General features: G+C 37.3%; 2 protein-coding genes across 2 annotated transcripts; one reads left to right on the top strand and one right to left on the bottom strand.

Moving 5' to 3' along the window:
• The first annotated feature begins 527 nt into the window (after positions 1-527).
• On the top strand, positions 528-1,388 carry LOC142441238 (olfactory receptor 6M1-like). Its single transcript, XM_075543289.1, has one exon. The coding sequence runs from the start codon at positions 528-530 to the stop codon at positions 1,386-1,388; it is 861 nt and encodes a 286-aa protein (XP_075399404.1).
• A 13,755-nt stretch (positions 1,389-15,143) lies between these two features.
• Positions 15,144-16,094, bottom strand: LOC142440414 (olfactory receptor 6M1-like). Its single transcript, XM_075542862.1, has one exon. The coding sequence runs from the start codon at positions 16,092-16,094 to the stop codon at positions 15,144-15,146; it is 951 nt and encodes a 316-aa protein (XP_075398977.1).
• Positions 16,095-16,366: the final 272 nt, after the last annotated feature.

Below are 16,366 nucleotides of genomic sequence, written 5' to 3'. Positions count from 1 at the left end.
TTCTTCTCTCTCAATATCAATCTTTACAGCACCTTATACCTGAGGGTATACAATACTCTTGACACCTAACTTTTGCTTCCTGACTTAAATTTCTAATATTTATAGCACAAAGCACATGCTCCAAAATGATAAGATTAATTTTCAAGTAAAACATTTTTTTCACTTCAAATAGGTTTATATTTTCTTTTATGACCGCCAATTGATTTCTATTCTGAACTAAGCAATGTTTATTATTAACAGAACTTGTCTGAAGACATTCTCTGATCATAGAGACATGTTTAAGCATTTTTGTTTGGAATAAACTCATACACTTATGAACGGAAATTTTAGTAGCAATATTTTAACTTACCCTAGTGTTCCCATGTTTAAAATGCATAGATCCACCACTATGTTCTCCTTTTGTTATGCCAGGTTGAATTGAGAATCTTATGGATGACAACAACAAGACCAGAGTCACTGAGTTTATCCTGCTAGGGTTCCAGAATGAGAGAGGTGTAGAACTATTCCTCTTTGTTGTATTTCTTCTCATGTACATGACGTCTCTGATTGGCAACACCATGATTGTCCTTCTGGTGTGTGTTGACTATCATCTGCATTCACCTATGTATTTCTTTGTAGCCAATCTTTCCTTCATTGAGGTCACTATAACATCCACAGTTGTGCCAAAGATGCTAGTCAACACTTTTTCCCCCACCAAAGCAATATCATTTATGGGATGTCTCATGCAATCTATCTTCTATTTCCTCTTTGGATCTACGGAATTTTTCATCTTAGCTGTTATGTCCTTTGACAGATACGTTGCCATCTGTAACCCATTGAGGTATACCATCATCATGAACAGACAAATGTGTATACTCTTACTTCTGGCGTCCTATGTGGGTGCATTTTTGTCAATGTTGGGGCCCTCTGTCTTAACTGCCCCTTTAATATTTTGTGGGCCAAATAAAATTAATCATTTCTTTTGTGACAGAGCCCCAGTGCTAAAGCTAGCTTGTGCAGATATTTCTTGGGCAGAGCTTGCTGACTTCATTGCCTCTGCTGTACTGCTCTTGGGATCCCTGCTCTTGACGGGAGTGTCATACACCTACATTGTCATGACTATTCTTCGGATTCCATCTGTTCAAGGAAGGCAGAAGGCCTTTTCCACCTGTGTTTCCCACATTACGGTGGTTACACTCTATTATGGGAGTGCTATCTTCCTCTATGTCCGCCCCAAAAAAGGTAATGCGGTGGATATTAACAAATGTGCCACTGTATTGAATACCATTGTAACACCAATGTTGAACCCTTTCATTTACAGCCTCCGAAATGAGAAAGTGAAAGAATCCCTGAGAGACACCTTTAATAAGTATCTAGGTACATTAACAAATTTTAGATCTCAAAAATGATGTTTTACTGACACATGTGAATTTGTAAGCCAGCAACTATCCATTCTTGATGTAATTTCTTAAAGATTAATATTATCAAATAAAAGAGAAACACATACTGCAATCCAATATCTCTTAATCAAAGTTCAATGCTCAGAAATATACTTAAAATCTTTGAGAAATTTATATAGACATAAAAGTAGATGGTTGTTGATGTCCTTAAGGGCCAATGAGTGGGTTCTGCCTGAGAATGCTCTATGTACAACAGAACAAATCATTGTCCCATCCTATGAGATCCTCACAACAATGCTAAAGTTTGTGTCCATTGCTGCAGCCACAGTGTCAATCCATCTTGTGAAGGGTTTCTTATTTTTTTCCTATCCCTCTACTTTACCAAGAATAATATCATACTCTAAGGACTGATCTCACCTGACAATATATCCAAAATATGTGAGACAAATTCTCATCATCCTTGCCTCTAAGAAACATCCTGGCTATACTACTTCCTAGACAAAATTGTGTGTTCTGTTGGCAGCCCTTGGGGTCAATAGAGTAGAATCCCAGTACTCAACCTCATCAGTTCTCGATACAATCAGATTTTAATGGGAAACATCGAGAAAGTTTTGAGTTTCAAACAAAACATCAGAAATCCAACCCAACACACGTGATTTTTATAAACCAAAGAAGTTCCTGTTTCAATCACTTGGCTTTAGTTGCCATTATTAGTGCATGTTGTTTAAACTTTTGGCTGTGTTCCAGCATTTTGCTATAATTTCTTAGTTTTTGTGCATTTTTGTACTGTTTTTAGATAAAAAACATGAGTCCTAAGAAAGAGTTTTTTGAAAATAATCATCAGGATAAGGAACTGACTAATCGTCTTATCATTATTGTTGATGATAATTTAGTAAACCCTTTTAGAAAACAGTAAAAAAAATGCCAACAGCAGACGACATTAGACAGATTTTTGTTTTTTAGAGAAAGCCATCCAGTTCCTAGTCAAAAAAGGCAAAGAGGGGGTAAAACATTTTTTAAAACTCCTGAAAACAGTTACCAGTTGATTTGATTTTATGGAAGGGGATCCCCCTTCCAAACAATGACTCTCTCTCCACACCTCCTATTCACATCCGTGTCCACAGATCCAGATCCTCATCAGTCTCAAGGCATGGGCCAAACTGTGTTGTTAAAAACTTTTTTAATGTTGGGTTTCTTATTTAAATTATATTATTTAACTCTGTACTTATTGACTTTGTAATTTCTGTGTAATGTTTTGTCTAAAAATGCAAGGTTAGGGTAAAAACTTGGTGGGCAAGAATTAATTTATTTTCAGTTATTTCTTATGGGAAGAATTAATTCAGAATTTGACTTCATCACATCTAGACACTCTTTCTAGAATGGATTAGCAAGCACTAAGGTCTGGAGTTCTACTGTATTCTTCAGGACCACATACAAGTTCCATATACATGAAACATATAAACAATACCAAAACTCTCTTTTCCATTCCCCAGGGATGACAAATGCTTTAAAATTCAATTCCTGCAAAACATACAGATTTAGACAGTCATTATAGGGTGGTTTTTCATATGATTGATTTTCATTTTCTATTACACATCTCACTGGTATTTTTTGTTTGTTTTCAAATTAATATATATTTTTAACTTCATACAGAGTTCCTTTAGAATGAAATAAGAATTGATAGATGTATTTGGAATTTATATTCAAAATAATGCATGTAAAATTAATTACCCCATTAGTTACTTAAATTCAATTTAAATTAAAGACTGATCTCAACATTCCATAGATTTTACAGTCTACAGCAGACATTGTTCTACTTCTATGACCCAGAAGTTGAAGGTCTATCAACCTGTGCCAATAGAATTTATCAAAACTTACATGCCTTTTCTAATAATGCAGAGAATGATAAGTACTGGGAACAAATCAGATAAGTCTATTCATAGTAAACTTCACAAGTGTCATAAATGATGTCGATTTCTGAATTTTAACTAACAAGAGGTTTTATACAGTGAGATTTTTTTTAGTTTAGTAATGATTTGGAATTTTATCATGACATATTAAAATGTATTACCTTTTTCATCTGTGGACAATTACAATATCTAAACTAAATGCATATATGAAAATTGCTCCAAGGTAAATACTATGTTGAATGTGAAAGAAGATCTATTCTTGTTGATGTAGAATATATGTATTCTGTTGTCTTGAAGATGTAACTTCTAAAGAATTCCATTGAGTGAAATAAGTTTAGCAAAATACCCAAAATGGCATAAATATATATTAAAATATAAATTTCATCTCTGTTTGAACTTCTAAGATTTTTTTCAATGCTCTATTTGTGTATTGATCTGTGTTTATGTTAACTAGAACAAAAATATAGTTATCTCTATTTGGTTGTAATTCCCTCTGACATTTATAGCCTATTAGTTCTGATACTTACTATAAATATTCATGGTGTCCATTTTTCTGACTTTACCTTTAGATTTTCCCTGTCAGGGAAGGCAATAATTCACATTAATCTGCATGTCCCCTTTCAGATACAACCTACTCAGTTCATGTCTAGGTTTCAAACTCATTTCCAAAGCCAATTCACAGTGCCTAGCCACTGCTATCCAGTGAAAGGAGATATGGAACCTCTCTTCTCAATATAAACGACTATCGTATAGTAACATTTTATATTGTCATTAATAAAACATGAAGCTACAATTTTAATTTGTATGGAAGTAAGCATGTATTCATGAAGCAAAACAGCTGTTAAGAAATTGGTTGTGATCAGATGCCCATTTAAGATAATCAGGAGCTTGTTTAAAATATTTGCCTGGAATAAGCTACCTTTTTACCCATAATATGAGGTGAAGTAAGCTTCAGTTTACTTTTGTGGGTTCTATATATTTTTGGAAATCCCACATCACTCGGTGCATTTATTATTTTAACATGCATCTTAAGATTAAAATGAGCTGGTAAAATGTCTTTATAGAAGGTGGATGATTTTCTTAACATAAATGTGATGACTGTTTTATACCTAGTGATGGTCAAGTGCATGTCACTTAATTGCATGTGATCTCCATCTCTAATATTTTAATTATACTGAGACAGAGGTTTTTTTTTCTTATTTCACTCATTAATGTATCAATAATATCTCTAAAAAGGTGTGTTGGCTAATATGGATAAATACTGGTTGACTAGGAAAATAAAAAGTTAAAGAATTGCAATTTTCAAGATATACTTGCTTAGTAAAATGATAAAATATCAAGATCTCACTCCTATTATATAGGCAAATTATGGTAAGGTTCAAAACCACCAGCAACTTTTCTGGAGAAAGGTGAAATTGTCTGCTGTCTTAAAGAGTTAGTCTCAGGAGTACTAATTGGTTGCTATGAGTTGGAATGGAGTCAATGGCAGTGAATTGTTTTTTAATCAATTATAATGACACTGAAGAGCACAGTTCCATAGTTCCATATTCCTCTATGTCCACTACTATCACATCACATTTTAGAGAACAGCCAGTTAATTTAATTATGAAAATATTCTCCCATTTCCATATATGTCTCTATGTTTTGTCAACCCTACTCAATCATGTTTTAAAGTGAAAGCACCTTTACAAGTAGCTGCTGGTTCTTTCCATCTTCTTTAATAAATAGATTTTAACTTGCATACACCCGGCATTTTACTCTCAAATGAATTATTCTGCAGAGCTTATTTATATGATTTGGTACAGACATCTACACATTACATAGTGAAAATTTTTTTTCTCTGGGAGTCAAGAAGCCACATAATGAAATATTAAACATACCCTAGATAGCGCTATGGGACGTACGCTTGGTGGAGTAGTGCAGTGCACCGTGTTGCTAAGCAAGATTTGAAAACGATACAGTGCACTTTTCTACTTTAACAAACATGGGAGACTACAAATCAAAGTTGACTGGACAGTAATTGCTTTGTCTGCTTGCTTGTATTTTACTTGATCCCAATTGGGGGAAAATATAACTGCCATAGAGTTGATTCCAATTCATAGCAGAATAAAGTGTTTTGGATTTTTTTCTTGATAAGTTAAAACATCCTCATATGAGATATAAACATAGGCTGAAACTTTTGCAACATTTAAGGGATGGTGAATTATTTTCAAAGATGACTGGAAATAGATCCTTCCACCTATGGGTGTGCATGCTTTTTCCATAAAAGCATTAAAGCTCTTCTCACAAGAGTCTGAATGAGGCCTAGATATCAGTATTTCAAACTTTTCTTTCTTACTGTATTAACATTGATATGAAAAACAGAATTTTATAGTTTTACTACTTCCACAAGCAGTTTCTAGTCAGAATCTTCTGACATTTCTGTGACGCAGATGCAAGAAAGCAAGGTAATTTGATAGCATAAGAAAGTTCTGGCTTCCATACCACATCCAGAGGTAAGAATTTGTTGAACTGAAATAACAACATTTTCACAAAGGCAGCAGCACTCACCCATAACCATTTCTGTGATCTTAGAATTGCTATTCTCTACATTTCTATATTTTCTACATTCCTACTCCTATTTTCCACAGTCCTCAAATCTAGATATATCACAAGTCCATCTCATTCAACCTGCATTTAATTTCAATTCATCACAGTGAACTTTTGAATAATGACTATGCTTCTAAAATGACAATGGTTACCAACACTACACTTTCCAACAGCCATGGAATCCTGGTTGATGAGTACTCAAATCCCAAAATATTATTTTGAGGATACGATATCCACCCAGGACCAGCTGTAATGCTAACATTCTTGGCAGATTCAAGTAAAGTTGTATCTTTTGCTGGTCAGCTGGGAAATGAGACCAAAAGTAGAGAGTAAACAAAAAATGGAAGTAACCAAGCAAACCACCGCTTTGGCAACTGAAACAAATCTACAAGAGAATTCTTGAAGAAGTCATTACAAACTATATATAGTTCAGAGTTATCCTAATGAAGCTCCTGCAGGCACTGCACCCACAAGTGAACCTCCTGGAGCAAATAAATGCAGGGAGTAGGGCAAGCAAGCTAATGTTTGCTACACTGCACGTGGCTTTCCTTCACCCAGAAGCCTCTAAGAATATTCTCCAGAATTGCCTCTATATCTAGCTAAGCACGTTTTCCTCTTGGTACAGACAAGGATCTAATTCCTGTAATATATACCTGGCAAGCCAGCGAGGATGGCCAGCACCTGGAAGCTATAAATGGCGTTACTTTCACCCAAAAAGGTGACCATCTGGAAATTCCAAGTGGGTTCACCATCATCTAAAATGGTGACCTCTTGATGGCTACATGTGGGTCTATCATAAGACAAATAAGCCTCTAGTTTGGATAGCCATTGTGATTTTAGAAATATTTGATTTGGGTTTTGTTCTACCACAGTTAATAAACTGCTGTTTGTGATTTTAATAGGAGATTTATTTTTTTAAATGAACAATTTATTTTAACTGGTATGCTAAGCTGGGTTGTCTAGAGAAACAAAACCAGTGACACTTATATATATAAGAATTTTAAAACAAGGCAGACCTTTATGTCAAGAAAGCATCTGAGCCCAGTTCAATTAAAGTCCAAAGGTCTGATGCTAGCCTGAGCCATATGCAGGCTCAAGCATCTGCAGTCTGACTATGAAAAAAGTGGAAAAGGGAGACCGGCTGGTGAGCACCGTCTTATAGATCCATGGGCCATGGGAACAAAGCAGAGTGCCAGTAGCTGCCTGGGTTGGTAGCCTACATGGGACACCCCTTGAGGTAGAAATAGCATACCAGAAAGCAGGGAGGGTTAAGGGTTAAGGGCCAGAAAGAGAAAGGTTCCCAGTGCCTGTTTTATATCAAGGCCACATCCCAAGGAGTTATTACTAGGATATCACCTGATTGACAAGATGTATACAACCCCTACCTCCACAGAGTTAGCACAAAATTGTATCCCAAGGGCAATGTAACTGAGAGGAATTACTGAAACCCAATTGAAGGCTGAGTATAGTGGGAAAAGAGAAAAGTAAAGGGAAAAAGAAGAAAGAACTAGGAGACAAAGGGCATTTATAGTGGTCTAAATACAGGCACGTACATATATACATATATAAATATATTTATATATTATGTTGGTGAAATAGATCTATGTGTATTTATTTATAGGTTTAGCATTAAGTTATCATATGGATATTGGGCCTCCACTCAATTACTCCCTCCATGCAAGAACACTTTGCTCTATTAAACTGGCAATCCATGATGCTCACCTTCCTGACACGATAGCTGAAGACAAATGTGGACCTACGTAAATGTTGTGAAGAAAGCTGATGGTGCCCAGCTATCAAAAGATATAGCATTTGGGGTCTTAAAGGCTTGAAGGTAAACAAGCAGCCATCTAGCTGAGAAGTAACAATGCCCACATGGGAGAAGTACACCAGCCTGTGTGATCATGAGGTGTTGAAGGGACCAGGTATCAGACATCAAAGAACAACAAAAAAAAATCATATCATAGTGAATGAATGGGAGTGCAGATTGGGGACCCAAAGCCCATCTCTAGGCAAAAGGACATCACCTTACAGAAGGATCTCAGGGAGGAGATGAGCCAGTCAGGGTGTATTGCAGCAATGATTAAACATACAACTTTTCTCTAGTTCTTAAATACTTTCTTCCCTCCCCCTCTCCCACTATCATGATTCCAATTCCACCTTACAAATCTGGTTAGATTAGAGGATGTACATGGGTACAGATAGGAACTGGAAATGTAGGGAATCCAGGACAGATGATCACTTCAGGACCAGTGGCGAGAGTGGCAATTCCGTAATGGTGGAGGTAGGTTTGGGTGGAAAGGGGGAAGCGATTACAAGGATCTACATATAACCTCCTCCCTGGAGGATGGAAAACAGAAAAGTGGGTGAAGGGAGGGAGATGTCTGACAGTGTAAGATATGACAAAATAATAATAATTTATAAATTATTAAGAGCTCATGAGAGAGGGGGAAACAGGGTGGAAGGGAAAAATGAGGAGCTGATACCAGGGACTCAAGTGGAAAGTAAATGTTTTGAGCTATATTATGTCAACAAATGTACAAATGTGCTTGACACAATGGTTGTATATATGGATTGTGAAAAGAGTTGTTAGAACCCCAATAAAATGATTTAGAAAACATGCATAATCTCTAAACAAATACAATGGTAAAATCATATTTGCACCTAACATCATGGAGCTAACATATATACAAATGAAAACATACTAACCCCATTAAAACTTACATTCTATAAGTGAACAAAACAAAGATATTGCATGCTTAACAATTATAGTTCTATGAATACTTACACCTGTATCCTATAATCCTATCAACATCTTCCCCCTATTGTCCCTTCCAAAGACCCATTAGGACGAGAGAAAAGTACTTAGTGGTGATTCTCCCTTGCTGAACTCATTTTGATACAAGACACCGTGAAAGTTTATAAGCCAGTTGTTTCATGCCTTTATCTCCTCCCAGCTTGGGATATCTTATTTCTAAATTACCCATTCCAATTAACACTGTGTTCTGAGGAGATAGGCATGTTCTTTAATGTAAATAATCTTCATTCTAGTTGGAATCTTGTGTTTCCTTATCTACATGCAATGTCAAATCTATAGCAGGACATCCATCAAGATACCTAGCAATGTGTCCCAGTTCACAGGGTCTACCTATGCGATATTGCCCCCTATCCATGCAAGAAGTGAATCCAGGTAGTTACCTAGCAAGTGTTCTAGACTGCCTGAAATCCCCTTTTAATTTTCAGTCCTAGAGCGTGGAATTGTGTGATGGGCACAACCTTTCCTGGCCTAGGTGCATCCACAAACAAATGGCTTGCTCAAAATGTGAAAAGCCAAAGTTATCTTTCTTTTCCCCTTCAGACTCCCAGCAATTCCAGTTGGATGTTTTATCAAATGAAACAATCCTGACACTTAAGGAATTCAGTGGGGTGTAACTTTTCTAAGCTAATTGTTAAGGGATTAAGACAGGAGGATTTATAAGCTCTCTCTCCTCATAATTTCCAATGTTCATTTCTATCTCACATTATGTCAATAATAGAAAATAGGAAAAATCAGTATAATCTTAGTACAGCCAAATCCTAAGCATCATTCTTTTTTAAACATCTAAGCTCAAAATTCTCTTAGACTATCTAATCAAAATGCATATTTTAAGGTAATTTTGGTGACAGAGAGAAAGAAAAGGGGCAAAGGCAAATCATTTCAAAGGTTTTATTTCAGAGTGCCAGAGTGAGATTCACAGGTCCCGCCCTAGTCGTGGCCCAAGAAGTTGCACTCCCGGAAAGGGAGGGGAGTAGAGAGAAAGGGACTAGAGTGTCCTGAGCTGTCCATGCATGGGGTGAAGAGTTTATAACCCTGGTCTTGGGGAGGGTGTAGCTGGGAAAATTCCATTGTGATTTTGCTCTCTGCAAAGCTGGGACTATACATCAATGTTCAATGTCATTTGCAAAGGTTAGCCTTCTGCATCTGGGTTTGGAAACTCACCGAAGGGGATGGGGAGGGGGAGGAGGAAGCTTGGTTTTTTGAAACATCTTTGGAGTGCTTTTCACTTGCCCAGGGCATTTTTCCACTTGCTTGCCCCACTAGCTCCAGTTTCTGCCTAACACATATAGCCTCAACTGCTAGCAGATCATTCCAGCATGCATGGCATTCTATTAGTATGGTACTTACATAATCTGGTGTCAATTTGGGACTTGAGAGGAATAAGAGTGAAGTCTACTGGGTCAATGGCCTCATAAGTAATGAGGCCTCTGTGTGGACATGGCCTTCTCCTGAGGGTTTTGGAAACTGCTGTATTTTCCTCCTTGAAGATGGGAGACAAACTCTCTCTCTGCTAACTCTTTGAGAGATGCTTTACTGAGCAGACACATGGTGCTACACTGATATAGCCTGTGATCTCTGGAACTGAAGAAGCCAAATGGAGAGCTCTGCCAGCCCTGAGAGGCTTCTATCACCACTGGATCCACAGGACTTTGCACCCAGTGGTTTGTCATCTTCCTGCATTCAGCATCATTGCATGTGTTTCGTGAGACTGAAGGGGACTTTATTAGATGTATGAAAATAAATCATTGTTCCCTGACCCAGGTATTAAGAATTGTTCTTTAGAAGAAGCTCGCTAATCCCACCTCCTTATTCAAAAAGGTTATTAATAAGAAATATTGAATCTCAATGTCCCTTCGCCACCTTAATACTAAACCTATAAATATAGGCACATAGATCTATTTCCTTTCCCCAACTATATGTATATATATACATGTCTTTGTCTGGACCTCTATAAATGCCCTTTGCATTTGAGGTCACTGGGAATCCACTCAAGTACTCCTTCAATGCAAGAATAATTTCTTCTATTAAATTGGCATTCTATGATACTCACCGTCCCAACACAACCACTGAAGACAAAGCGGGTGAACAAGCAAATGTGGTGAAGAAAGCTGATGGTGCCCGGCTATCAAAAGACATAGCGTCTGGGGTCTTAAAGGCTTAAAGCTAAACAAGCAGCCATCTAGCTCAGAAGAAACAAAGCCCACATGGAAGAATACACCAGCCTGTGTGATCACGTGGTTCTGAATGAATCAGTTATCAGGTATCAAAGAAAAAAAAAATCACATCATTAGAGGCACATCTCCAGGATACGATCACTGAAGACAAATGGGTGCATAAGCAAATGTGATGAAGAAAGCCCAGCTATCAAGAGAGATAGCGTCTGGGGTCTTCAAGGCTTGAAGGTGAACAAGCGGCCATCTAGCTCAGAAGCAACAAAGCCCACATGGAAGAAGCACACCAGCCTGTGTGATCACAAGGTGTCGAAGGGATCAGGTATAAGGCATCACCAGAACAAAAAAAATCTTACCAGAGTGAATGAAGGGGGGAGTGCAGTGTGGAAACCCAAAGCCCATTTGTCAGCCACTGGAGATTCTCTTGCAGAGGGGTCTAGGGGAGTAGATGAGTCAATCAGGGTGCGATGTAGCACCGATGAAGAAAACAGCTTTCCTCTAGTTCCTAAATGCTTCCACTGCCACTCCCCCAACCACTCCCCCCCACCCCCCACAACTATCATGATCCAAATTCTACCTTGCAAGTCTGGATAGAGCAGAGGATGTGCACTGGTGCAGATAGGAACTGGAAACACAGGTAATCCAGGGCGGATGATCTCTTCAGGACCATGGGTGTGAGTGGCGATACAGGGGGTGTAGAGGGAGAGGGGGTTGGAAAGAGGGAACTGATTACAAGGATCTACAAGTGACCTCCTCCCTGGGGTAAGGACAATAGAAAAGGCGGTGAAGGGAGATGTCAGACAGGGCAAGATATACCAAAATAATGATTTGTAAATTATCAAGGGCTCATGAGGGAGGGGGCAGCGGGGAGTGAGGGTCAAAAAAAGAGGATCTGATGCAAAGGGTTTTAGTGGAGAGCAAATACTTTGAAAACGATGAGGGCAAAGAATGTACAGATGTGATTTACACAATTGATGTATGTATGGATTGTGACAAGAGTTGTATGAGCCCTAATAAAATGTAAAAAAAAAGAAATATTGAATCTCAGGTAACATAAAAGTGTTATTTTGCAGTGTGAAAATTTTAAGGGCTCTAGATACAGTGGATGCAATCATAAATTTTTTCAATTTATCAGCTTAGCTTTTTAGGGAGCAGTATATAACAAATGGAAATATAACATTATAACTTTAACCAAATAGAAGCTCCTATTTTATGTGTTATATCAGAAAAAGAATGAAATTTAGTATTTTAATCACATTGGATTTTATAATGGAATTTTATAATTAAGAAAAACAATTATGAAAGTTCAGTCATAAAAGTCATAATAGGATAGAGAACTTTAGGCTGACATCCATCATGAACATAGCTATAAAAATTCTCAGCAAAATCTTGGCTAATACAATCCAACAGTATATATACATATAAAATAAGATATCATAGAACAAGTGGGATTCATACCAGGGAAGCAGGGATTATTCAACTTTCAAAAAACAATTAATGTAAGCCACCACATTAACAAGAAAAAAAGAAAAGAACCATATGATTATATCAATTGATACAGATAAGGCATGTTACATTATCCAATACCCATTCATAATAAAAGCTCTTAAGAACACAGGATTTAAAAGGAAAATCATCAACTCTTTAAAGACCATATATGCATCAGTGAGATTGGAGGGGGATACTCCACTGGGGGAACTGGAATCTACCTCAAACACACTAATAATCTGAGGGTTCCAATCAGAAAATACATGGTGTCTGAGGAAGTGGAAAACAGCTGGGCCAAGACTATTGAACTGTTGGTAGCCTACAAACGTGATCTTGCTACGTCAATGCCCCATTAAGATATGTGTTCTTCTGGCAAAACTGTAATAGACATTTTCAATGATTTTTATTGTAAATTTCCCTGACAATTAACTCCCATTGTTTGTGTAAATAGCATCCAGCCTGGAAAGGATTGATTTTGTTCAAGTGAATAATTCAGGTACTGTGATATGGATTTAGCCAACATTGGCCCAATAACTCTCTCTCAACATGGCTTTAAATAATTAGATCTAAGGGCTTATTAAAGACTTTATTAGTGGAAGATCATTATTCCTCAGAGGGATGATTGATAAGACTCTGACTCATGAATTAGCAAGGAGGTGTTGAAAAGGAGTCAAAGGTAGTTAAAAAACAAACAAACAAAAACATAGATCCAGGAATGGTTTGGGGGCTCACACTAAATCCTAAATCCAATTTAAGAACAATTAGTTCTTACATCATGGCTCTGCTTGATACTCACCCTGAGGAAAAGAACACGGAAGACATGGGTGCTATTGCAAAAGGTAGCAAAGAAATTAGATTGTGTCCAGCTCTGAGATAAAGTAGTGTCTTAGAACTTAAGGGCTTGTTTCCAAAAAAGCAGCCATCTAAGTGAGGTGTCAACTAAGTCCACACGGAAGAAGCACACCATCATCAGTAACTGACAGATTGTGCATCATATCATCTGAAGTCAAAGGAGGGGTTAGTATCAGAGTCTCAAATGGGAGAATCTGGTTTGCAGAAGGCAATGGAAGACAAGGGCGAGGGAGCCCAAGTACATTTGTGGGAATGAGATAGGAAATAAGCCTCTGGTGATCTCCCTCTATCCACAATAAAGGGATGGGAGGAAAGGGGTTTCTAAACAGAGGGCATTGGAGAGATGAGTATAGACGATCATGGGTATAAACCTGACTGAACAGTTAAACCTTTGTCAGTTGATCCCCCTCTGATGCATGTTGCCCCGGATCTCTTTTTCACCATTTTCTGTATTTTCATTTGTTCATATTAGACTTTGTCTCAGAAGTTTATGTCATCAAGGGGTGCCCTCTTGAAGTTGTGTGGTATGTCTTTTGGTATATGAAACCCAGGATTGGTGAACCTAGAGGGACAGCAAGTAGAATTAGGGTTTTTCAAGTTGCAGTGGGTACCGTAGTGTGTGTATGGGGTGGGGTGGGGTTGGGGGTTGGGGGTTGTCAAAAGGGAGACGATGTCAAGGTTTCCATGTAGAAAGAGATGTTTGGAAACTCATTGTGGTCACAGTTGTACAATATTAATATGAATTACATGAAATATGTATTAACTCTCAATTAATAATAAATGAAAACAAATACAAAATAAAAGAGCATTAAGTTACCCAAATTGTACATTGACACCGTCTCATAGAAAATAAGTAGTAATTACTATTTTTCCATTCAATCGGTGGAATAAATACATTAAAATTAATTCTAAAATTAAAAAGTATCTAACAATATATTAAATGCTGTTGTTCCTTTAATTCAATTGTTTAGAATTACATATACATTCTAATTTTGAAAATATTATTACTAAATAATTGAAGAACATTATTCTTTTGCTATCAATATTTTTAGAAGTAAAGTTCTTGTGGGTGTATGTTGCTTTTTCAGTCTAACACATCTTTTTCTCATTTGGACTATATCCCTCTCAAATATAAAGAGAAATTAAATTAACCTGATAAAGTGGCATTATATCACTGAATACAGGCTCAAGGAAAACCACAATTGTGATGATGGTACGGGATTAGCAAGTGCTCCATTCTGTTTTACATAGTGTTGCTCTGGGTCAAAACCAAGTTGGTAGGTAACGGCAAAAATGGCATAAGAGAAGACTTAGTTTCCACGAGAAAATAATATATACCTCCCAGAGAAGATTATATTTTGACAAAAAAGAAGAAACATGCAAATATTAGTGACCAATACATTGTCAATAAATAAAATTGCCATATTCAATGGAATTATAGTGAATAATAAAAAATCATATCATTTTTATTCCAAAATAAGATAGTGTTTAAGCCTGTAAAATAATACCCCAAATTGCATTCCATAGTTGTTCAATTCCAATATGTTTGTGTGGTGTTTGGGGGGTAAGGGGAAGGGCTTATTATAAAATGAATGAATAGATTCATATCTGTTTCATCTCTCTATTAACAAATATGTATATATTTTTTCTCAACCAAGAATTCTATGTGAAATTATAGCTTAGCACTAAATAATATAAGATTATTTCTATAAATCCTACTCAGATTATCACATAGAATCTTGAAATTGCAATATTTAGTTAATATAACAAATTGGTCAACCCTTAAGTAGCACATGAACCCAGTATATTATGTTATCATAATTGGAGATAACATCATAATTTAGACCATCTCCGAAAATAAATATGATTAGTCTTCTTGAAATCTCTATTGGTGAATTTGAGGATCCTCAGGTTATGATGATGTTCACAGATGTTGTCATGTGGACATAAGTCCCTTGAGGAAGCTCTGACCCTTCGCCAAGGTGTCCTTCAGGGCATCTTTCATGGTTTCATTCCGCAGACTGAAAATGAAGGGATTCAGGAGAGGTGTGATGACACTGGATAGGAGGAAGAGAATCTTGTTGAGGTGAAGACTACTTTTCTGTGAGGGGCGAACATACACAAAGATGGAGATCCCATAGCCCATGGAGACCACAGTGAAGTGAGAGGCACAGGTGGCAAAAGCTTTGCGTTGACCTTGGCCTGAGGGTATCTTCAGAATGGTGGAGATGATGTACACATAGGAGACCACTGTGAGGGAGAGGGAGCTGATGAGCAGGACAAGGGAACTGAGGAAGTCCAGGAGCTCAATAATACGAATATCAGCACAGGCTAAATGCAGGAGAGGGGCACTGTCACAGAAAAAGTGATCGATCACATTGGGGCCACAGTACGGCAATCCTGCCTTCAGAACAGTGGACGGCAGGATAAGGAGAAATCCTCCCACCCAGGAAAGGATGACAAGACGGACACAGAGTGAGCCAGTCATAATCACTGGATACTGAAGGGGACTACAAATGGCCACATAGCGATCATAGGACATGACGGCAAAAATGATGAATTCAGTACATCCAGAGAGAAAGTAGAAATAGGATTGGACAGAACACCCCCCACGTGAAATGGTCTTCTTTTCTGACAGGAAGCCTTCCAGCATCTTGGGAACAGCACAAGTGGTAGTTAATATCTCACTGAAAGAGAGATTGCTGAGGAAAAAGTACATGGGTGATTGGAGCCTGTAGTCTACAATGATCAGGGTAATGATGAGCGTATTTCCAAGGACAGTGACCAAATAAGCCAACAAGAAAGCCAAGAATAAGAGTCCTCCGACCACTCTGGTGGTTGGTATCCCCACCAGAATAAACTCAGTCACCAAAGTCCAATTTTCCATTTCTGTTTTGTCTGTTTCCTGTAAACAGGGTTATAGAAGAAACATCAGTAAGATAAAACATTTACAAAATCACAAACTATGTGAAAAATTTGAAACGAAACAATTTTAGTCATTCTACCTCTAGCAAAATGGAATGATAGTTAGTTGGGTTCAAGTGGGTCAAACATTGCAATAAGGATTTATGAAAATATTTATGCCACCTTTATACCACCATTTGTTTTATATTATTTAATTCTAAGAGATTAGAATTGTTTCACTAATATGATATTTGT

Source organism: Tenrec ecaudatus, chromosome 2, assembly GCF_050624435.1.
Source record: "Tenrec ecaudatus isolate mTenEca1 chromosome 2, mTenEca1.hap1, whole genome shotgun sequence".
In the NCBI taxonomy this organism is placed as follows: Eukaryota; Metazoa; Chordata; class Mammalia; order Afrosoricida; family Tenrecidae; genus Tenrec; species Tenrec ecaudatus.
This window is presented reverse-complemented; position numbering and strand designations above follow the sequence as displayed.